Source organism: Bufo bufo, chromosome 3 (genome assembly GCF_905171765.1).
Source record: "Bufo bufo chromosome 3, aBufBuf1.1, whole genome shotgun sequence".
NCBI lineage: Eukaryota > Metazoa > Chordata > Amphibia > Anura > Bufonidae > Bufo > Bufo bufo.
The window spans coordinates 46,764,895-46,786,430 of NC_053391.1; the positions used below are offsets into that span (position 1 = coordinate 46,764,895).

The 21,536-nt window shown below is 45.0% G+C and overlaps 1 protein-coding gene across 7 annotated transcripts in view; it reads right to left on the reverse strand.

The window, feature by feature from the left end:
- The window catches only part of TIAM1 (TIAM Rac1 associated GEF 1), a 323,389-nt gene that overhangs the window by 2,431 nt on the left and 299,422 nt on the right, over nucleotides 1-21,536 (reverse strand). For all 7 annotated transcript variants that reach the window (XM_040423178.1, XM_040423180.1, XM_040423181.1 and 4 more), the window contains 9 exons: nucleotides 18,025-18,150; nucleotides 16,621-16,729; nucleotides 13,227-13,406; nucleotides 11,585-11,703; nucleotides 8,465-8,573; nucleotides 7,564-7,622; nucleotides 5,879-5,981; nucleotides 3,271-3,358; nucleotides 2,932-3,104 (listed from right to left, as the gene is read on the reverse strand). In XM_040423178.1, coding sequence (XP_040279112.1) covers nucleotides 2,932-3,104; nucleotides 3,271-3,358; nucleotides 5,879-5,981; nucleotides 7,564-7,622; nucleotides 8,465-8,573; nucleotides 11,585-11,703; nucleotides 13,227-13,406; nucleotides 16,621-16,729; nucleotides 18,025-18,150 — 1,066 coding nt within the window. The remainder of the gene's footprint in view (nucleotides 1-2,931; nucleotides 3,105-3,270; nucleotides 3,359-5,878; nucleotides 5,982-7,563; nucleotides 7,623-8,464; nucleotides 8,574-11,584; nucleotides 11,704-13,226; nucleotides 13,407-16,620; nucleotides 16,730-18,024; nucleotides 18,151-21,536) is intronic.

Sequence of the window (21,536 nt, forward strand, 5' to 3'; positions counted from 1 at the left end):
AAAGAATGTGGAGTCTGTATCCATGGAAATACATTGAGCTGTAGACACAATGTTAGGATATTGTAATCAAAGGTTAATTTTTATTTCAGATGCATACTAAAAATACTAATGCATACTCAGCCGCAATTCTGTCCCAAATGGACTTTGCCTTGCAAATATAAGATATGGCAATACTATAACACCTAGACAGCACAACCACTGTGTCGGTGTTATGTTTGACACCGATCTTTCCGTTATATGCAATCACTTGCCCGCTCATGTCGCCTGCACCTCAAAAACATCTCTATATTCCGCCCCTAACTGTGGAAGCAGCAAAAACTCATTATTGCCCTGATCCATTCTCTCCTCGATTACTGTAACTCATTACTAATTGGTCTCCCCGTCATAAAACACTCCCCTCTCCAATCCATCCTGAATGCAGCAGCCGAGCTAATCTATTTGTCTAACCGCTACGGCGATGCCCCCACCCTACCAGCCCTTGCACTGGTTGCCCATACAGTATAGAAACCGATTTAAACTGCTCATTCTCACCCACAAAGCTCTCCACAGTGCTGCACCCCCACCTCTGCTCCGTCATCTCTGTCTACCAGCATAACCATGCTCTATTCTCTGCAAATGACTTAAAAGAAAAAACCTCCATAATCCGAACTTCTGTCTTCAAGGCTTCTCTCAAGCTGCACCAGTTCTCTGGAATACCCTACCAAGCAATTAGGTTAATTTACAACATTCTCAATGTTAGATGCTCCCTAAAGAAACATCTTGTTAGGGTGGCCTATCACATTACCTAATCTAACTGTTCTCCATTCACCACCCCTTCATCATCTTTCTTCTGAATCTGATCCATCACCAAACACTATCCAACAAACCCCATGCTCTAAGAAGCACCACAGATACTAGCTGTTTCTTTTGTTAAGATGGCTGGACCATTGTACAAAACAAAAGCTTTTTTTTTACTTTGTGTCACCCTATCTTCTCAAAGACTAAGTTCTTCGGAGCAGGATCCTAATTCCTCGTTTTAATTGTTGACTTGTTTGTTACTATGCAATGTATGACTGTTTGTACATCACCCCCCTGACTGTAAAGCGCTGCCGAAATATGTTAGTGCTATATAAATAATGATTATTATTGTTGTTTGTAGGTAATCTCGAGTCTATTGTCTTAACCTTCTAGAATATCAGGCTGGGTTTTCATTCAGAGCCTCAAGTGAGCTCCAGCATCAAATAAGAAGGTAGACCATCCCACATCCAACGCTAGGAAGGCCCAAAAAGCACAACGTTCCTATGGCCCAAATGGAAATCTGATGACCAAAATTAGGTCCTTCTTGATGGGCTCAATGGAAGCCTCAAGGGCATCTCGCCATATTGGCAACATTACTGCTTTGCTTTTCTATTTCTACAAGTCTACAGAAGAGCTGGTATACGTAGGCATTCAGCTATATGAATGTTCTACGGCGTCAGTTGTCCACTTAATGACAGAGCATGTAGATCTGCCTCTATTTCTTGATTCCTCTGGTAATGACTTATTGCTGGCATCGTGCACGTGACCTTCAATGATTCACATTACATAACAGCCGCCAACTTCGCTCGTGTCTGCAAATAAACGGATTTCTCTGCGCCCAACGTTTTCACACGGATTATTTTATTCAACAGTGTGGCAAGTGGTATAGAGTAAAACAAAACCACATAAGCTACACGCATATGGCATAACTCTAGGACAGGGATCAGCAACTTTCGGCACTCCAGCTGCTCTAAAACTACAACTCCTAGCATGCAAACTTACTTGGCTGTTTTAGTAACTCCCACAGAAGGGAAAGGAGGATTCTGGGAGTTTTAGTTTCAGAACAATTAAGAGTGCCGAAGGTTGCTGATCCGTGCTCTAGGAAAAAAGGGCTGCATGACCCTCTGATGGGTTCTTCCGCCTGTTTGCCAACACTACAGTGCCCGAAAGGAAGGAGACATGGAGACAAAAAAAAAGGTTTTCCAATATTGGCAAAGGGCAATAAAAATAAGAGTAAAACTCTCTCCACAACGGTAATATGACGTTCAAGGCTTACCTAACTGCTGCAGCCAATCTCTATCCTCAGCCGTCACATGTGCAAAAACGGTGCAAGAATGCTTAGACGAGTGACTGGCTGCAGTGGTCCCATGAACAGCACAGCGAGAATCAGAGCGCTGGTGCGGGACATTTAAAAGGCAAGGTTCAGCTTTTTTTTTGCGCATTCCAGCCTGGAATATCTATTGAAAAAAATATATTCACCAACTCCCAGTTGCTCTGCATTAGCTTTCTGCTTCACTGGTCCAGTCTGTAAACTTCTGCATGGATGGAGTCAATGACCGCGCCTCAGCAGTAACGTCTACCCAAGTGGCATGTGACCCAACAGCGACATGCCTTTTTGTGGACACATCACCATTGAAGCCATTTATTGGCAGCAGCGTCATGAGACCCTATTCCTGCAGAGGTTGACTGAAAGACCAGGGAGGAGACGCAGAGAGCCGGATTGGAGCTGTGGGAGCAGGTGAGTATGGATTTTTGAACAGCTATTCCAGGCTGGGATGCAGATTAAAAAAAGAAAGAAAAACACTGCAGAAATCCTTTAATTTATGCTGCCCTCTGCCAATTTTTTTTTTTTAAATCTTGGAAAACCCCTTTAAGATCTCATGTTCTATAACTGATACATAGAGAGTTGAGGTTACATTTTGGGAAAACAAAAAAACAAACAAAAAAAAAAAATCAGATTTTTTATCAGATTTTTGTACACGTGTTACTGTAGTCTGCAACAAAATAAAAAAAACACTTATACTATTTTATATCAAATAATTGACATACCATATTTGCCTTTTTTTTATGTTTTACTATTATTATAGTAATATTGTAATCAATCCCATGCAAATTTTGGGTTTGAGGTGTGAATCATGGCACCATTATAGATACCTGCTCTGTTCATGGCAGGACGAGCTCCCTTTAGTGCACACAACCTCTTTCCTCCAAACGGGACGTATTGCTGAGAGTTGGGGAGGCTCTCCGTCTTCAGAAGCTGCCTCCTGTGCTTGTCTCGCAGGATGGAGTGTACGGCCCTCAGGAACTCCTTCTTACTATCCGGAGAACTGCAAAGAGACGGACACCATTAGACACCTAGGAACAGATCAATGATATGTAAAACTAGAAGAAGATTTGTCTACCTTGAATACCCACCTCTAATGTCCATAAAAAACAGTTCCCACTGTATCACCCACAACACTACTAGGCCTTTTTGGCAGAAAGTACACCTACCTGCAACATAAGTGGAATGCTCGTTCTGGTCTTCCCTCTGATTCAGATTTAACATGGACTATTTCACAGACTGAGTTTGTCTCTGCATCTAATAAGAAAAAGATAACACTTTTAGAAACGTATTTTGTACAGTTTTAAGGTATTTTGTGTTGTTTGCTGGTTGCCCTTGGAAACAGACAGCGGTTTATCACCCCTCTGCTGTCAGACATGTGATCTAACATGCAGCCAGATGGTCTTTTTTTTTAAAATATGACAGAGTGAAGAAAAGGGAAAAAAAATAAAAATTACCTGGTGGAGAAAACGAAGGGGGTCGTTTACTAACCAGAAATACGCCTATATTAGACTTTACCCCGCTCACGCTGGATCTGAAAAGTGGGAGTGGCGTGGGTGGGGAACCGCTTAAGTGTAGAAAATGGTCTAAATGTAAGACAGCTGTGAAGCTGTTGTAAATTTAGAAGTGGCACCGGATCTGCCGAAGTTATGTAGAGCCCGCACAATTTTTTTTTATAGCAAAGTGTACATGAGATTTGTGATATTTGTTTTGCTAGTACTGTATTATGATTAGGGCTGCAACGATTAAATCGGCGCTATCGATAATATTCGATAATGGGATTTGTTGTCAACGAATCCCGTTATCGAATAATCGGCCGATTCGTTGCTATACGGGCGGGAGCTGGCGGTCGGGCGCTATGCCTGTGGGTCCTTGAACTTTAGATCACCGCATCTTTATTACCTTACAATGAAGCTCCAGTAACAGGCAGAGCGGGCGGCGGCGTAACGTCACTTACTCACGTGACGTGCATGCTCTGCCTGCTTCATTCATAAAGTAGGTGGAGCAGGCGCGTCATGTGAGTAAGTGACGTTACGCCGCCGCCCGCTCTGCCTGTTACCTGAGCTTCATTGTAAGGTAAAAGAAGATGCAGTGATTTAAAGTAAAAGTTACTGCCGGTTAAGGAATACTGCTGTGAGCGGCGGGGCCAGGGCCGTTATGGGGAGAGGGATCTGTGGATGGCACTGTTATGGGGAGGGGATCTGTGTATGGCACTGTTATGGGGAGGGGATCTGTGTATGGCACTGTTATGGGGAGGGGCATATGTGGATGACACTGCTATGGGGCAGATCTGTGGATGACACATATAGCATAAGATGCTATATAGTGTCATCCATAGATCCCCCCATAGCATTGTCATCCACAGATCCCCCCTCCCCATAACAGTGCCATCCACAGATCCCCCTCCCCATAACAGTGCCATCCACAGATCCCCCTCCCCATAACAGTGCCATCCACAGATCCCCCTCCCCATAACAGTGCCATCCACAGATCCCTCTCCCCATAACAGTGCCATCCACAGATCCCTCTCCCCATAACAGTGCCATCCACAGATCCCCCCATAACAGTGCCATCCACAGATTCCCCTTCATAACAGTGCCATCCACAGAACCCCTCCATAACAGTGCCATCCACATATCCCCCCCCATAACAGTGCCATCCACAGATCCCCCCCATAACAGTGCCATCCACAGATCCCCTCCCCATAACAGTGCCATCCACAGATCCCCCTCCCCATAAGTGCCATCCACAGATTCCCCCCCCCCCCCCCATAAGTGCCATCCACAGATTCCCCCCCCCCCCCCCATAACAGTGCCATCCACAGATCCCCCTCCCCATAACAGTGCCATCCACAGATCCCCCTCCATAACAGTGCCATCCACAGAACCCCTCCATAACAGTGCCATCCACAGAACCCCTCCATAACAGTGCCATCCACAGAACCCCTCCATAACAGTGCCATCCACAGAACCCCTCCATAACAGTGCCATCCACAGAACCCCTCCATAACAGTGCCATCCACAGAACCCCTCCATAACAGTGCCATCCACAGAACCCCTCCATAACAGTGCCATCCACAGAACCCCTCCATAACAGTGCCATCCACAGAACCCCCCCATAATAGTGCCATCCACAGAACCCCCCCATAATAGTGCCATCCACAGATCCCCAATAACAGTGCCACCCACAGATCCCCAATAACAGTGCCATCCACAGATCCCCAATAACAGTGCCATCCACAGAACCCCTCCATAAGTGCCATCCACAGAACCCCTCCATAAGTGCCATCCACAGAACCCCTCCATAAGTGCCATCCACAGAACCCCTCCATAAGTGCCATCCACAGAACCCCTCCATAAGTGCCATCCACAGATCCCCTCCATAAGTGCCACCCACCGATCCCCTCCATAAGTGCCATCCACAGATCCCCTCCATAAGTGCCATCCACAGATCCCCTCCATAAGTGCCATCCACAGAACCCCTCCATAACAGTGCCATCCACAGATCCCCCATAACAATGCCATTCACAATGTGTTTTAATATGGCCATTGAACATCATTTTTCCAAGTAAAATCATATAAACCCCTTTTTTTGTCATTTTGGGGTTTTTTCCCGATTAATGCATGAAATTATCGACAACTAATTGATTATTCAAATAATCGTTCGCTGCAGACCTAATTATGATGCTGCTTTTCCTCCTAAAAAACGCACATGTGCAGAGTAATTCACGGCTCACAGCGAAACGCTTTCTGCAAACCATGAAGACAGTTCTGTTACCTGAAGTCGTCAGAGCCCGAAGCTGCAAAGCCTCTGTAGGAATCATATGCCTAAATCGAAATGGATCTCGGTCCTCGAACATAGATGCGCGGTGTGAGCCGCCCTGACAGAGAGACCGCAAACTGTTAAAGGATTTGTTATTTCACATATCTAGAACATAGCTTAACCATAATGTACCCTTCTACAATCTGTAGAAACATTGTGGGGAAATTGGGAAATTAGTTTTGCTTGGATCTACTGGGAAGGAAAACTGGCTTAGATGCCTATAGCAACCAATTCCACCTTTCATTTTTTAGCGCTACTTTGGAAAATTAAAGCGGGAATCTGATTGGTTGTTATGGGCAACTAAACCAGTTCTAATAAATCTCCTCCTCAGTTTCTATAATTTCTAGCCAATTGTTACAGGTTTTTATTTCTACAACCCCCAACCGTCACGACATTTTTGTGACTAGCAAGTCACATTTGACAAACTTGGCGGAAACACAATTGCCTAGCCAACCCCAACATTTTTCAATGGGAAAAAAATAATAATCACAAAACGTCCCCAAAATTTCACACCAAAATTTGCATATTTTTTTGTTTTACACCAGAAAAGCAGCATACAGGACCCCCTTGGGGTCTCATTTATCAAAAGTATCCAATAGAAAAACAGGCCTGTCGCCAGTAAAAGTAACCAGACCTCAACTTTCATTTCTGCTCTGGAAAATTTTTTTTATGTAACCTGCACTGTAACTGGTCGCCAAGGGTGGGAAGGCTTGTTTTAACATCAGACAATTTTGATAAATTAGACTCTTCGGCACTTACAGACACTCGCCAGTGTGATATTGACTGCCTACCTAAAGGATAGGGCATCTGTATCCAAGTCCTTGAGAACATCGTTAAAGGGGTTGTCCAGTATTTTGAGATTGATCACCTATTCTCAGGATAGGCCATCAGTATCGGAACGGTTGCGCCCCCACTGATCAGCTGTTATCTTGTGGCTCTGCTGCCAGAAATCCACAGCTCCATCCACTACTGTGTGGCCGATAGAGTTGGTAAGTGAATGGGAGTTACCAGCTCTGCCCACTACACAATGGATGGAGCTGTGGAGTTACACAGTAGGGGGCTGTAACTAAGGCCTCATGCACATGAACGTTTTGGTCTGCATCCGAGCCGCAGTTTTTGCGGCTTGGATGCGGACCCAGTCACTTCAATGGGGCCGCAAAAGATGCGGACAGCACTCCTTGTGCTGTCCGCATCTGTTGCTCTGTTCCGTGGTCCGCCCAAAAAATATAACCTGTCCTATTCTTGTCCGTTTTGCGGACAAGAATAGGCCGTTATATCAATGGCTGTCCGTGCCGTTTCGCAAATTGCAGAACGCACACGGACGCCGTCCGTCTTTTATGGATCCGCGATTTGCGGGTCGCAAAACACACAACGGTAGTGTGCATGAGGCCTAAATAGGTGATCGGCGGGGTGCTGGATGTCAAACCCCTGCCTTTCTGATACTGATGGCCTATCCTGAGAATAGGTGATTGTTATCAAAATCCTCGAACACCCTTTTAAATTCACTGCCCAAGTATTCACTGAGAGACCAAAGATCTTTTATCTACATCAGTCTAGAGCAGGCATGCTCAACCTGCGGCCCTCCAGCTGTTGTAAAACTACTGGTCCAGAGGCTACACTGCCCCTGAGATAGAACGTACCAGCTTCTTCTTTTGCTTGGAGCTGTCTTTGTATACCAGCACAACAGCAGTCTTAAACACTGGAAAATAAAAGCAGAGATTAGAAGAAGCCATGAATTAGGGCTCATTCAGACGGCCGTATGCTGTCCGCAAAAATACTGAATGCTATCCGTTTTTTTGCGGATCCGCAAAAAAAATTAAACATGTCCTATACTTGTCCGTGAAAATCAGGACATGGCCCCATTGAAGTCTATGGGTCCGCAAAAATACTGAATGCTATCCGTTTTTTTTGCAGATCCGTTTTTTTGCGGATCCGCAAAAAAACGGATAGCATTCAGTATTTTTGCGGACAGCATACGGCCGTCTGAATGAGCCCTTAAGGTGAGTGTGTATACGATAGATAGATCTAGACAGACACGAGAGGGACAGACACGAGAGGGACAGACACGAGAGGGACAGACACGAGAGGGACAGACACAAGGAAATATAGGAAACATGTAAAACAAAAGAAACAAAAATTATTAAATGACAGAGCAAGAGAAACATTATGGGGGTCATTTATTAAACAGAAATACGCCTACTTCTGGCCCATATTGTGGTGCAATGGTCCTTTGCTCCGCAATCTTCAACTTCTCCCCTCTTACACCAGGACTAAAAAGAAGGGGAAGTGGACGGGCCGGCGGTGGATGTAAAATGTAAGACAGCAAGGAAGCTGTCTTTAGAAGCGGCGGTGGATACCCTGGCACCTCTACATAACTGTGGAGGATCCACCGCCAGTGCAGGGCCTTATTAAGAACGGCATCTAAAACGGCGGTCATAATCAATGTGTCGCTTTGGCTGTCAAACTTGCACGTACTAACAAAAGCTCAAACCTTCACTAAACATGGGCCATGGCACAGTACACAAAAAAAAACAGACTTACCAAAAGTTGCTAGTTCAGGGTCCTTTTTCCACTTCCCCAGTGACGCCGGAGGATTAAGCCATATGACGGTATTGTGCAATAATAAATCCCCCATGGACAGATCTGCAACCTGCAACACAACAATGAGACCACCTCTAAGCTATTCTCTAAAAATTATGGATTATGATCACATATAGTGGATGAGATGGAGATTTTCTATCCATATTTTTAGGCAGAAATCCTGAAGCATGTCACAGTTGCAACAAAGTTGAAAAAACTGCTGGGCGCAGAAGAAAAGGAACGCCATATGGTTTTTGGAAGGCAGATTTCACTGGGATAATTTTAAGTTGCCATGTCACATTTGAAGACCCCCTGATGCACCCCTAAAGTAGAAACTCCAAAAAAGTGATCCCATTTTGGAAACCACGGGATAAGGTAGCAGTTTTGTTTGCACTATTTTACAGTACATATTATTTTTGGTTGCTCTATATTACACTTTTTGGGAGGCAAGGTAACAAAAAATAGCTGTTTTCGAACAGTTTTCATTTTTTACAATGTTCATCTGACAGGTTAGATCATGTGCTATTTTTATAGAGCAGGTTGTTACGGACGTGACAATACAAAATGACTACTTTTTTGTTGTTTGTTTCAGTTTTACGTAATAAAGCATTTTTGAAAAAAAAATAAAAAAAAATATTTTTTAGTGTCTCCATATTCTGAAAGCCATAGTTTATTTTTATTTTTTTGGGCAACTGTCTTATGTAGGGGCTCATTTTTTTCAGTATGAGATGAGAGTTTGATTGGTACTATTTTAGGGTGCATGTGACTTTTTGATCGCTTGGTATTACACTTTTTGTGATGTAAGGTGACCAAAAAAATGCCTTTTTCTTAAATTTTTTTAATTTATGTTTTACTGTGTTCACCTGAGGTGTTAGTTCATGTGATATTTTTATACAGAACGTTCTTACGGATGCGGCGATATCTAAATGTATACTTTTTTTATTTATTTAAGTTTTACACAATAACAGCATTTTTTAAACAAAAAATAATAAAAATCATGTTTTAGTGTCTCCATATTCTGAGAGCCATAGTTTTTTATTTTTTGGGTAATTGGCTTAGGTAGGGTCTCATTTTTGCAGGATGACATGATGGTTTAATGGGTACTATTTTGGGCGGCATACGCCTTTTTGATCGCTTGGTTTTGCACTTTTTGTGATGTAAGGTTTGATTGTTTTAGCACAGTTTTTATTTTATTTTTTAAATGGCGTTCAGGGTGGTTCATGTGATATTTTTTGTAGAGCCGGTCGTTACGGACACTGCAATACCCAATATGTCTGGTTTTCTTTTTTTTTCCCCTATTTTATTTATTTTTTTACCGTATTTTTCGACCCATGAGACGCACTCTTGCGCGTCTTATGGGGCGAATACTGCTTCATTAGTACCGGAGGACCGGGAAGCAGTGAAGGCTCTGTACTCACCGCTTCCTGGTCCTCAGCCATCAGCTGTGCAGGGCTGCGCACAGCGTGAGGGCGCTCTGTGACCTCACACTTGCGCCGCGATACACAGCCGACAGCAGGATGAAGAGGATCGCGATGGTGAGGATCGGTGGCGTCCAGAAGCAGGAGAGGTAAGTGAGTTTTTTTTATTTTATTTGCTCTGGCGGCTGATGGCTGACAAAGGTTGATATATGGGTCCGATGGCTGAATATATGGGGGCTGATAGATGGCTGACATTTGGGGGCTGATAGATGGCTGACATATGGGGGCTGATAGATGGCTGAAGGTTGGAGGGTTGATCTTAAGCATTGGGGATCTGATCGGAGGTCTGATTGACATTGGGGGTCTGATTGCTGTTCTGACCTGAGGTGTAACGGAAAATATTTTTTTCTTATTGTTCTCATCTAAAACCTAGGTGCGTCTTATCGGCCAGTGCGTCTTATCGGCCAGTGCGTCTTATAGGGCGAAAAATAAGTTATTTTTATTATGAAAAACACATTTTTTTTTTTTACTTTTAACTTTTTTGTCCCACTCTGGGACTTCAACTTCTGGGGTCTGATCCCCTCTGCAATGCATTACAATACAACCTGTATTGTAATGCATTGGCTGTCAGCTTGTATGCTGACAGCCTACCTGTGAGACCAAGCCTGCTCTGATGCTTCCCGAACCCCCACCCGTCTCCCCTTCCTGTTACTCTCGACACACATGAAAAGACCGTTCCCCCAACCACTGGCTGCAGGGGTGATCAGGCTCAACCAGAACAACATATTTTGTGTGTGTGTGTGTGTGTGTCGAAGGAGACAGGAGAGGGATCTGGTAAGTGTAGGAACAAGAGATCGGGGAGGTGAGGATTGCTTCTGTTATACTTAACTAGAGACAAGCAAATCAATTCATTCATCAAATAGAGCTCTTCACCTGTGAGGGGCAGTCCCTGCTGCTGAGGAATATGCCCCCTCTTCCCATCATATGGCTGGACATCTTATCATGCCCTGACAATCCCACGCCTACGCTTCTGCTCTGAGTAGCAGCACAAGTGTCCGCTTTCGATACCGGAGCAGCGACTGTTAATGCGCTGGAAGTAGCGGAGCTGTGGCGCAGGCAAGGGATGTCCGGCCCTGTCAATCAAGCCGCAGGGAGAAGGGAGATTGTTCAGCGGAGGAGACAGCCTCTCATAGGTGAAGAACTCTATTTGATGAAGGAATCAATTTGTATGAATTCCTATATTTAACCCATTTTACCATCTAGGCCAGGTAGAGTGGCGCTCTTGCCTTCCTCTATACAGGATCATCCAGTGGCAACCATCAGTCATTGGGCTGGGGAAGAAGCTCACTCTCAATGAAGACAGCAGACCCATCAGCTAGGGGCCACTCTTGTTTCTACAGGATTTGTGCCTTTAAGCACAACAGAACCTTGAATTTAGATTTAAAGGGCGTGTCCAGGATTTTAAAAAAAACAAAAAAAACATGGCCGTCTCCAGTTTGTGTGTGGTATTACAGCTCAAATCCATTCATTCGAAGCCGAGATGCGATACCAGGCACAACCCTTTTTGGAAGAAAGCTGCCATGTTTTTCTAACCCTGGACAACCAGGATATTAGAGTGAGAGATCCCCTTGAAAGCACCAGCGGGGGCTATCAGTGTATGTACCTCTTTAATTTCTCCAGTCTGCTCTGCTATAAGCTGATCAAACACGGCTCCGTATTCCTCGTGTATCTTCTGCATCTCATTAATGTGACTCGCAACCTTGTTCATGGTCTTGATGGCCACTGAGGAGACAACAGGACACATAGACCTTCCATCAACAGAGAATAAAAGTCACACATTTCAAGTCTGCGCCGGTTTCTGCTTTGTACGTTTCATCTTCCTAGGTTCTGTCAGGGTGTTATCCATGTTTGCCGGCAATGAAGATATTAAGCGATCATTAATAAACATGAAGGATGTCAAGGTCGTGTTTCACACTCTGCGGCTGTCTGCATCACCCTGAATCCGAGGAGATGAGTAATTACAAGAAACCCTGTGACCTTGTCATTTTTGCCATCTCTACGGTGATGCGAAAATCCACCACAGCACGAGATTCCAAAAATAGTTGGCAACCGTTTCCTTCACCGACAACCTCCATTACCCATACTAAATGACCTTCTTCTATTAAAGGGGTGATTTGGGACTGTAATAATTATGACCCATTCTTAGAATAGGTCATTGGTACCAAGACTGGTGAGGGTCTGACTCGGGGTGTGACTGCTCTGCAATACCATTCACGGCCACTACTCGTGCTGTTCTGGTGCCTGTTCTTCCAAAAAAAGTCATCTTTCTTCCAAAACAGAGCCACAGCTGTCCATGGGTTGTGCGTGATAATACAGGGCAGCTGTACAGAAATGAATGGGGATGAGAAGAAATACCACACAACCAGTAGGGACCATAGGAATGTTATTTTTTTGCTTTTTTTTTTTTTTTTAACTGGACAAATCAGAGGTCAAAAAATGCATTAATGGGTTCACTGAGCTCATATTAACATGACCAGTCACTTCTCAGTCAGGATCAAATCCCAGTCAGAGGGCCTCCGATCAGGGGTTAACCCCTCTGACATGAGCATCGGAGCAATGCATGTTCTCCCTCACCCTGCCCTGTTTCGCACAGGCCAGGGGCTTTTTGGTTTACATTGTACACTGCTTCCGCCAAGCAGTGTTCCTGTGACGTCACTGGCACTAATGGGTGGGTTTTAGCTCTACCCTAGCTGTTTTATAGGCTAAAGCCCGCCCATTAGTGCCGGTGACATCACCGGGTTCACTGCTAGGCAGAAGCCTCTGTCTAGCTTACCCATGGAGAGCCCAGAACCGGAGCTCTAGAAAAAGGGCTTGCCCTGTGCGATATAGCGCAGAGCAAGGGAGAGCATCAGAGCAGAGGGGCTGCCTGGATAAAGAAGGGGATATGTCCGGGCTCAGCTCTGAACCTGGACAACCCCTTTGACCAGTTAACCTGTGTCGATCAAAGACACAGAAAAGTTAGCACCAAGGAATGGGAGAACCAGCCAGGATGATCTTTCTCGGAGTTGGGTGTTGTGTTGAAGAAGCATCAGGTCATTCAATTGTAGGATGGGGGTTGTGGGGGGTGTATACAAGCACTGGGAATGGAGAAGATATTTTGATTTGGCTTTGGGTAACCGTTCTTCTACGTAGTTCCTTGGGTAGACATGCTAATCTAAAAGCAAGAACCTCAAAAAAAATAAAAAATAAAATAAAATAAAAAAAGGCTCTATGATACAAATCCCTACTTGCCCCCGGTGACCTACCATCCAGATGGTAATGCTCCTCGCTCTCGGCATCGGTCAGGGAGTACAGCTCCTTCAGAAGTAGCGGGTATTTCAGGATGCGCTGGATGGGTTTGATCAGGTAGGACTCCAGGGTGGACGAATGCTGCTGTTTCGGGTTCTGAGCATCCAAAAATGCTTTGAAATTCTGGTCAGTTTTAGCTGCAATTGAGAAGAGTTCAGTTAAAGGAACATCTATGGAACTGGGGAAGAGAAGGCCGGGAGATAATAGGATTAGAATATTCAGGGAATGTATTTTTAGTCTAATTAAAACCTAAAATATGTCTTTGATCTCGGAGTACATGAAGGGATTGCGCAGTCTGGCAGATTTACCTACAGCTCCTTCTACTGATACAATTAAATGTATCTGGCCGCCAGCGTCGGTTTAGCAGCAGGATTGGACATACTGGTGAAATCGGGAATCTAGGTCAACAACACTGTGGGAATAAACTTACAATGAGGGCTCATTTACAGTGGCGCGAGAGCCAGGACATAAAACTGCTGGGTATTTGGGTCACCTGCACCAGATAAGGGGGTTGTTCCATCGGGGTAACCCCCGGTATGAACCTTACAGTGGAGGTTGCTACAGGGAAACATCCCCCAGCAACACCAGCTGGTATCTCTTTATGGTTGGCGAGGGTGCCACCTCTGGGAATGATGGGCCACGGAGCTTGTGAGCACCGCTTGCCAAGAGAAACCTAGCTGGGGATGGAGCTCTAAATCAGTGCTGCAGCCATTTCATTCTCTGGAATGGTGAGGGTCCAGCCTCTTCGATCATAAAGGGATGGCATATGCAATATGCCAACCCTTTACAAGATGGATACGCCCCTTCAAGTGCCAGTTCCCTGTCATATGGACTAATGTAAAAAGTACCAATACTGCTCCCAGACTACTAAGGCCATGTTTACACCTGTGCTTGACTTTTCAGCCAGGAGTTTAGCCTCTTTTCAACTGTTCCTGCCGTCAAAACAAGTTTTAAAAATGGACGGAACTCCACCGATCAGATGACTGAAGGAGGCGCTGGTGCAACGAATCTCCTCCACCGGTTGTCCAAGCTAAAATTAATATTTTCCCAGGAGCAGTAAATGTGATAAAATAAAGTCATATTTTTCGCGGAATGGTCCTTCCCCACCGGTGTTTATTTGCCCGGTTGCACAAGTGATGTCCCGTACACATCACATCACCACTGCAGCCAATCACTGGCTTCAACAGTCACATGCTATAGACCTCTGAGGCCAGTGACTGGCTGCACAATGAGGAACGGCACTGCTGCTGACAGGAAGATTGCCCAACGCAGGATAGGAGCGAGATATCCGGACAGCAGGCACGGCACCGTACGCTTGGTTGTGGCTGTGCCTTGTAACACGGCTAAAACCCATACAAGCGAGCTGCTATACCAGGAACAAGTAAACGTACAGACCAGTGTCCCACCATCGAGCAATGGCCTATCTTAAGGAAAAACCAAGCCAATTAAAGAGGATTTTCATGTTACATTCTCCATGAAAATCAGAGGACAAAGCCGGGCAAACAGCTTGGTTAGGCATATGTGACAACAGGAAGGGTGGCCATATTGGTTGACACCTTTCAGATGAATCCTTAGGAAAGTGTCACCTATGCAAAACTGGGCGCTGCTATATAATGCCAATATCACAATATGTAAATTAACACATGACGATCAATGCTCCTTATGGTCAGATTTTCTTCTAAAATTACCATTTTTAGGTTGATTTGGAGCTGCGTTTGCTGGAACCATCGCTGGCCCATTATAATCTGATTTGGGCACCAGGACGATTAGTTCTTTAAGCGGCTGGCAACAAATGTTTTATTAATGTCTTGAGAGCAGCGAGCGCAGCCATTTGCAAGGTAAATAAGCAGATGTTGCCACTTAGGTTGGCATTTACGGAGAGACAAAGTGGCCTTTTAATATTTAATGTCAGATATAAATAAGCTTCGTCTGCCGCTTCTTGCACTCGTTCAGCTAATGTGATAAAAACGGGCCACATCAAGTCTCACAAAGAGGCTCCAACCGGGTCACGAGAGACAACAGAACGCACTCTGAGACCAGGGAAAATGGCGGCTGTCCATACCAACCAATCACAGAGCAGTTTTTAATTTCCAAGAGCATATGGAGAAATTTAAGCCGAGCACTGATTGGTTGAAACTACAGTACTGGACCCAACGTACAAAGGATCCCGCCTGGGGCCCCATCAGGCGCCGTTATATTTTGGAAAGAATAAATAGGGATAAGTTCAGAAGGAACGGGTCCGCTGCTGAAAATCCACAGCAGCAAACAGTAAGGAGTTTGTTGAGGGATTCACTGTGTAAGCGATACGGCTTGCCACACATTTCACGCCCTGCATTGCACCACAAGCCACGTGCGGCGTCCGGCGTATCCACCATGTTTGACTGTACTCTAATGGCGCATGCATTCTTTTCAGATTTTGCAACAGAGGCTTCAACAAAAATGTGAACAGAGCTTTACACATTTTAAAGTCCCATACACACGACCGTATTTTCGGTCCGCATCCAGGCCCATTCATTTCAACGGTGCCGCAAAAGACAGCACATGTCTGCAGCCCCGCAAAAAGATGGAACAGGACCTATTTGTGTCTATATTGCGGACAAGAATAGGAACTTCTACAAAAGCGCGGGACGCGCAGAACGGGAAAATGCGGGGAGCACACGGCAGGTATTTGTGTTTTGCGGATTGCAAAATGGATACAGTCATGTGCATGAGGCCCTAATGGAATGTCATCTTCTCCAAGCCTTAATAAGTACAGTAACACAAACAGCGCTGCTCCCGCTGACCAGCGATCACTAATTAGTATGAACGCACTCGCCCCCGTTCCCCTGGAATACACTGGCAGGACTTCTGCAGTCCCCTCCATCATGTGCACGCTCATGAGTCCTCTCAATATATTCCAGCTCCAGTTTGTGGGTGCACAGTGGCGGAATGGGGGGGGGGGGGGGGGGGAAGCATCCTCATACAAAATGAGTCGGTGGGAACGGGAGGTGCCTCTGAAATTGGATAGAAAAATGGTGTAATATGTCAAAGGTGCGCCAAACGTTCACGCTTCAGCTGAAGGAAACATGACTGATCCTTTAAAAGGCTGTGACCCCAGTGACTTAATATAAGGGGGTCCATCAATTTGATAGGAAGCAGAGCACTGTATGCTGCACTGTTCTTCTCATCAAACCTGACGCATGGCCGGAGCTTATGACGCATTATGACTTGTAATAACGGATCCATCATAGCTCATATAAAAACATAAATCCCAATGCAAGTGGCTGCCTTTTACGCCACCTGAGTAAAATGGATTTCGAGTGTGTGTGTGGGGGGGGGGGGGGGGGGTTGGAAGGTATGTACTGCACTTACCTTTCACTAACACTTTAGGGACCTTTGTATGGCTGGCACAGAAGGCACTGTACAACTTGAACCGGTCGGCGTAATAGAGAAAAGATCCTCCCAGGGAAAATAAGACTTTCTACAAAACACAAGTGTCCTTTGGTCAGGGTCATGCTAGAGGCGTAGAGTCTTTAAATGCCATACGACACCATGCGCCAAGCTGAGAGGGTGTATACGAACTAAGACCCTCCAACTATTAAATCACATGTTGGTACTGAACAGAAAAGCACATAATCACACCTCTTTAATCACTGGTGGGTAGTCATTAAAAGGGATTTTATGGTAAAAACAAATTTAGCAAGTGCCCCCTGAAATAGAAGATTCCTACTTCCCTGCTCCCTCACCTCTCCGATCCTCCTCGCTGCCACCGCATTCTCCATCTTCCGTTGCCCACACTGTGTACATCCGACAGTCCATGGGCATGGTCACATGCACTGCGCCAGCGGTGATGTGGCCGCAAGCATCACAATACCGCTAAAGTCAGTCATTGGCTGCAGCAATGCATGTGACCATGCCCATGGACTGTCGAATGTACACAGTGTGGGCAGCGGAAGATGGAGAAAGTGGTGGCAGCGAGGAGGACCGGAGCGGCGGGGAGCAGGTAAGTATGAATCTTCTATTTCAGGGGGCAGGCTGCAGGCACAGCTTAAAAATCAATATTACCGGAAAACCACTTTTAAAGGAGTTTTACAGCATTACAAAACCATGGCTGCTTTATTCCAAAAACAGCACCACATCTGTCCACAGTTGGAGTGTGGTACTGCAGCTCAGTCCTATTGATTTCATTAGAACAGTGCTGCGATACCAAGCGCAACCTACATACTGGAGTGGCGCTGCTCCTCCAAAGACATACTGATAGGGACCTTAGATTGTGAGCCCCATTGGGGACAGTTGGATGCTAATGTCTGTAAAGCGCTTCGCAATATAGTAGCGCTATATAAGTGCGTAACATAAAGAAAGAAAGCAGCAATGTTTTTATAATCCTGGACAAACAATGATTAAAGGGGTTTAACATATATTTCCAATATATTAGCAATATCGAGTTCTCATATGGCTCAACCACCAAACTACATTAGAAACTGGGCTGCCAGACCGTCTTTAAAGACATCATCTCCAACCTCATCATTTTACTTACAGCTAAAAATTGTATAATATATAAAATAATAACTAACCAATCCCATACCACAACCCATGCCAATGCTCTACCCCGTCCTTCTCTGATCATCCAGGTTCCAGCAATATCACGTTGAAACAATATGTGACCACTGCAGCCAATCTCCGACCACAGTGGTGACATTAGGGGTTATTTAGCATACAGAAGAAACCCCCTCCCCCAAAAAAAACTATGAGCAAATTATACAATCTGAGTGTTACCTTAAACTGGTCTACTTTTTCAAGTTTCTCTAGGTCTGGTACCAGCCGGACCCCATCTTCCAGAGTTTTAAGGAATTCAACCTGAAATTCCACCATCTCGACCAGATTGCCAAAGAGCACATCAAGCTACAGAGAATAAAAAAGCAACAATAAGCAAGCTGATAAAACACAAAAACAACAGTAATTTCTTAAAGGGAATGTCAATTATTTTGATATTCATGGCCTATCGTTCAGATAGGCCATTGATATCAGATCGGCGGGAGTCCGACACCATGCCGATCAGTTTTTTGGGAGAAGCTGTGATGCCGGAAGTAGGCCCTGGAACCACACACCTCCATCCACTGTGTTGCGGATGGAGCTGGTTACTGGTTCAAGTGAATGGGAGTTGCACTGCAGTAACCAGTACCGTCCACTGGAAGGAGCTGCGTAGTTCTGGCGCCTGAGCTACTCAAAATACTGGACAACCCCTTTAAAGTGGTTTACACACATATATATATATATATATATATACAGTACAGACCAAAAGTTTGGACACACCTTCTCATTCAAAGAGTTTTCTTTATTTTCATGACTATGAAAATTGTAGATTCACACTGAAGGCATCAAAACTATGAATTAACACATGTGGAATTATATACATCACAAACAAGTGTGAAACAACTGACAATATGTCATATTCTAGGTTCTTCAAAGTAGCCACCTTTTGCTTTGATTACTGCTTTGCACACTCTTGGCATTCTCTTGATGAGCTTCAAGAGGTAGTCCCCTGAAATGGTTTTCACTTCACAGGTGTGTCCTGTCAGGTTTAATAAGTGGGATTTCTTTCCTTATAAATGGGGTTGGGACCATCAGTTGCGTTGAGAAGAAGTCAGGTGGATACACAGCTGATAGTCCTACTGAATAGACTGTTCGAATTTGTATTATGGCAAGAAAAAAGCAGCTAAGTAAAGAAAAACGAGTGGCCATCATTACTTTAGGAAATGAAGGTCAGTCAGTCAGCCAAAAAATTGGGAAAACTTTTAAAGTAAGGGCTATTTGACCATGAAGGAGAGTGATGGGGTGCTGCGCCAGATGACTTGGCCTCCACAGTCACCGGACCTGAACCCAATCGAGATGGTTTGGGGTGAGCTGGACCGCAGAGTGAAGGCAAAAGGGCCAACAAGTGCTAAGCATCTCTGGGAACTCCTTCAAGACTGTTGGAAGACCATTTCAGGGGACTACCTCTTGAAGCTCATCAAGAGAATGCCAAGAGTGTGCAAAGCAGTAATCAAAGCAAAAGGTGGCTACTTTGAAGAACCTAGAATATGACATTTTCAGTTGTTTCACACTTGTTTGTTATGTATATAATTCCACATGTGTTAATTCATAGTTTTGATGCCTTCATAGTCATGAAAATAAAGAAAACTCTTTGAATGAGAAGGTGTGTCCAAACTTTTGGTCTGTACTGTATATATATAAAAACACAGCCCCTTTCACTTGAATGGACGCATGCCGCAGTACCCTGCACAGTGGGTGTTCGAGGAGCGCCATTATGCAGGAGGAATCTCTAAAGGAAATGCTCTGATCCTTCATTTTAAAAAATTGGCAGGGGTCCCAGAGGCCGATTACAATAACTGCACATGACTGCCTGGCTATGTGGAATATATAGAGCAGCATTTCTCGTCTGCCATACCCCATGCCAGCTGTCCAGACCCTGAAGACCAGCCATCATACGGGCACTGAAGGAGGGAGGCACCCCCAATGCAAATGTGACAGCTGTCAAGTGCAGAGCTACAACTGGGGCCTGACACACGAGGTGTAGGTGTGTGCGGCAGAGGCTGGAAAATACCCAGAAGTGGAAAGTAGATTATTATTTTTTTTTTTGTATGGTCTAGGGTCTGATTAATTTCAGAGGTCTGGTAACTAGATTCATTTTTGGGGTCTGGTCGGGGAACTGGGTTAATTTTAAGGGTCTAGTCTGAGGTCTGATTAATATTAAGGGTCTGGTCTGAGGTCTGAATAATTTTAGAGGTCTGAGAACTGGATTCATTATAAGAGTCTGGTCTGAGGTCCTAACTTTAGGGGTCTGAATGAGTTTTTAAGGGTCTGGTCTTGTTTTCTCACCAATAATACATCTTAATGTAAATAGCTGTAAAAACTTCAGGAAACCGTAACAAGACAACATCTTGACTGTTGAGGTTCAGCTTGGACCTCGACCTGACCACGGACCTTTACTAAAAGCAGTGGAGTACCCCCGATATAGATCCTCATGTATGAAAATGGTTGAATGTGTGATTCTGACAGTTTAATGTCTCTAGCTCCGGTCAGAGATGAGATTCTACACTGGTTACTGTGGGTAATAAGGGCGCTTTTTCCCTGAGGTCAGTTCTATGTGGAAGGCACCTGCTGTACTGGTAATGGGGGTCCGGACTGTGCCTTATCACTGCGCTGGCAGACAGTCATGTACTAATAGGATTAGTAAAATGGACAAAATCAAGGCAAAGCATTTGTATTTGGAAAATTTTTGACAAAGATAATTTAGAATTTACGCCTGCCGTACATATTCAAGAGTTTGTGGCTGAGATCAGGGTCGGCAAAGTCATCATACTCTGATCTAATGTTTATGGCTAAAGTTAAGGACAAGTAGAAATACTGGAGATGGCGGCCTTCCATTAACGCTACAAGGCAACCTCCTATTTCATAAAAAAAAAAAAAAAGTTCTGCAGGAGCCGAGGTTTGTATTATGAGGTTCTGCAGCAGCAGAGGCGTGTATTATGAGGTTCTGCAGCAGCTGGGGTGTGTATTATGAGGTTCTGCAGCAGCTGGGGTGTGTATTATGAGGTTCTGCAGCAGCTGGGGCGTGTATTATGAGGTTCTGCAGCAGCTGGGGCCTGTATTATGAGGTTCTGCAGCAGCTGGGGCCTGTATTATGAGGTTCTGCAGCAGCTGGGGCCTGTATTATGAGGTTCTGCAGCAGCTGGGGCCTGTATTATGAGGTTCTGCAGCAGCTGGGGCCTGTATTATGAGGTTCTGCAGCAGCTGGGGCGTGTATTATGAGGTTCTGCAGCAGCTGGGGTGTATTATGAGGTTCTGCACTGCTGAGGCGTGTATTATGAGGTTCTGCAGCAGGTGAGGTGTGTACTATGAGTTTCTGCAGCAGCTGGCGTGCATTATGAGGTTCTGCAGCAGCTGGGGCGTGTATTATGAGGTTCTGCAGCAGCTGGGGCCTGTATTATGATGTTCTGCAGCAGCTGGAGTGTGTATTATGAGGTTCTGCACTGCTGAGGCGTGTATTATGGAGGTTCTGCAGGAGGTGAGGTGTGTACTATGAGGTTCTGCAGCAGCTGGGGTGTTATGAGGTTCTGCACTGCTGAGGCATGTATTATGAGGTTCTGCAGCAGATGAGGCATGTATTATGAGGTTCTGCAGCAGCTGATGTGTGTATCCTCATGTTGTACAGCATCTAAGGTGCACATTAGGAGTTTCTGTAGCCAATGACGTGTGTATTATGAGGTTCTGCAGCAGCTAGGACA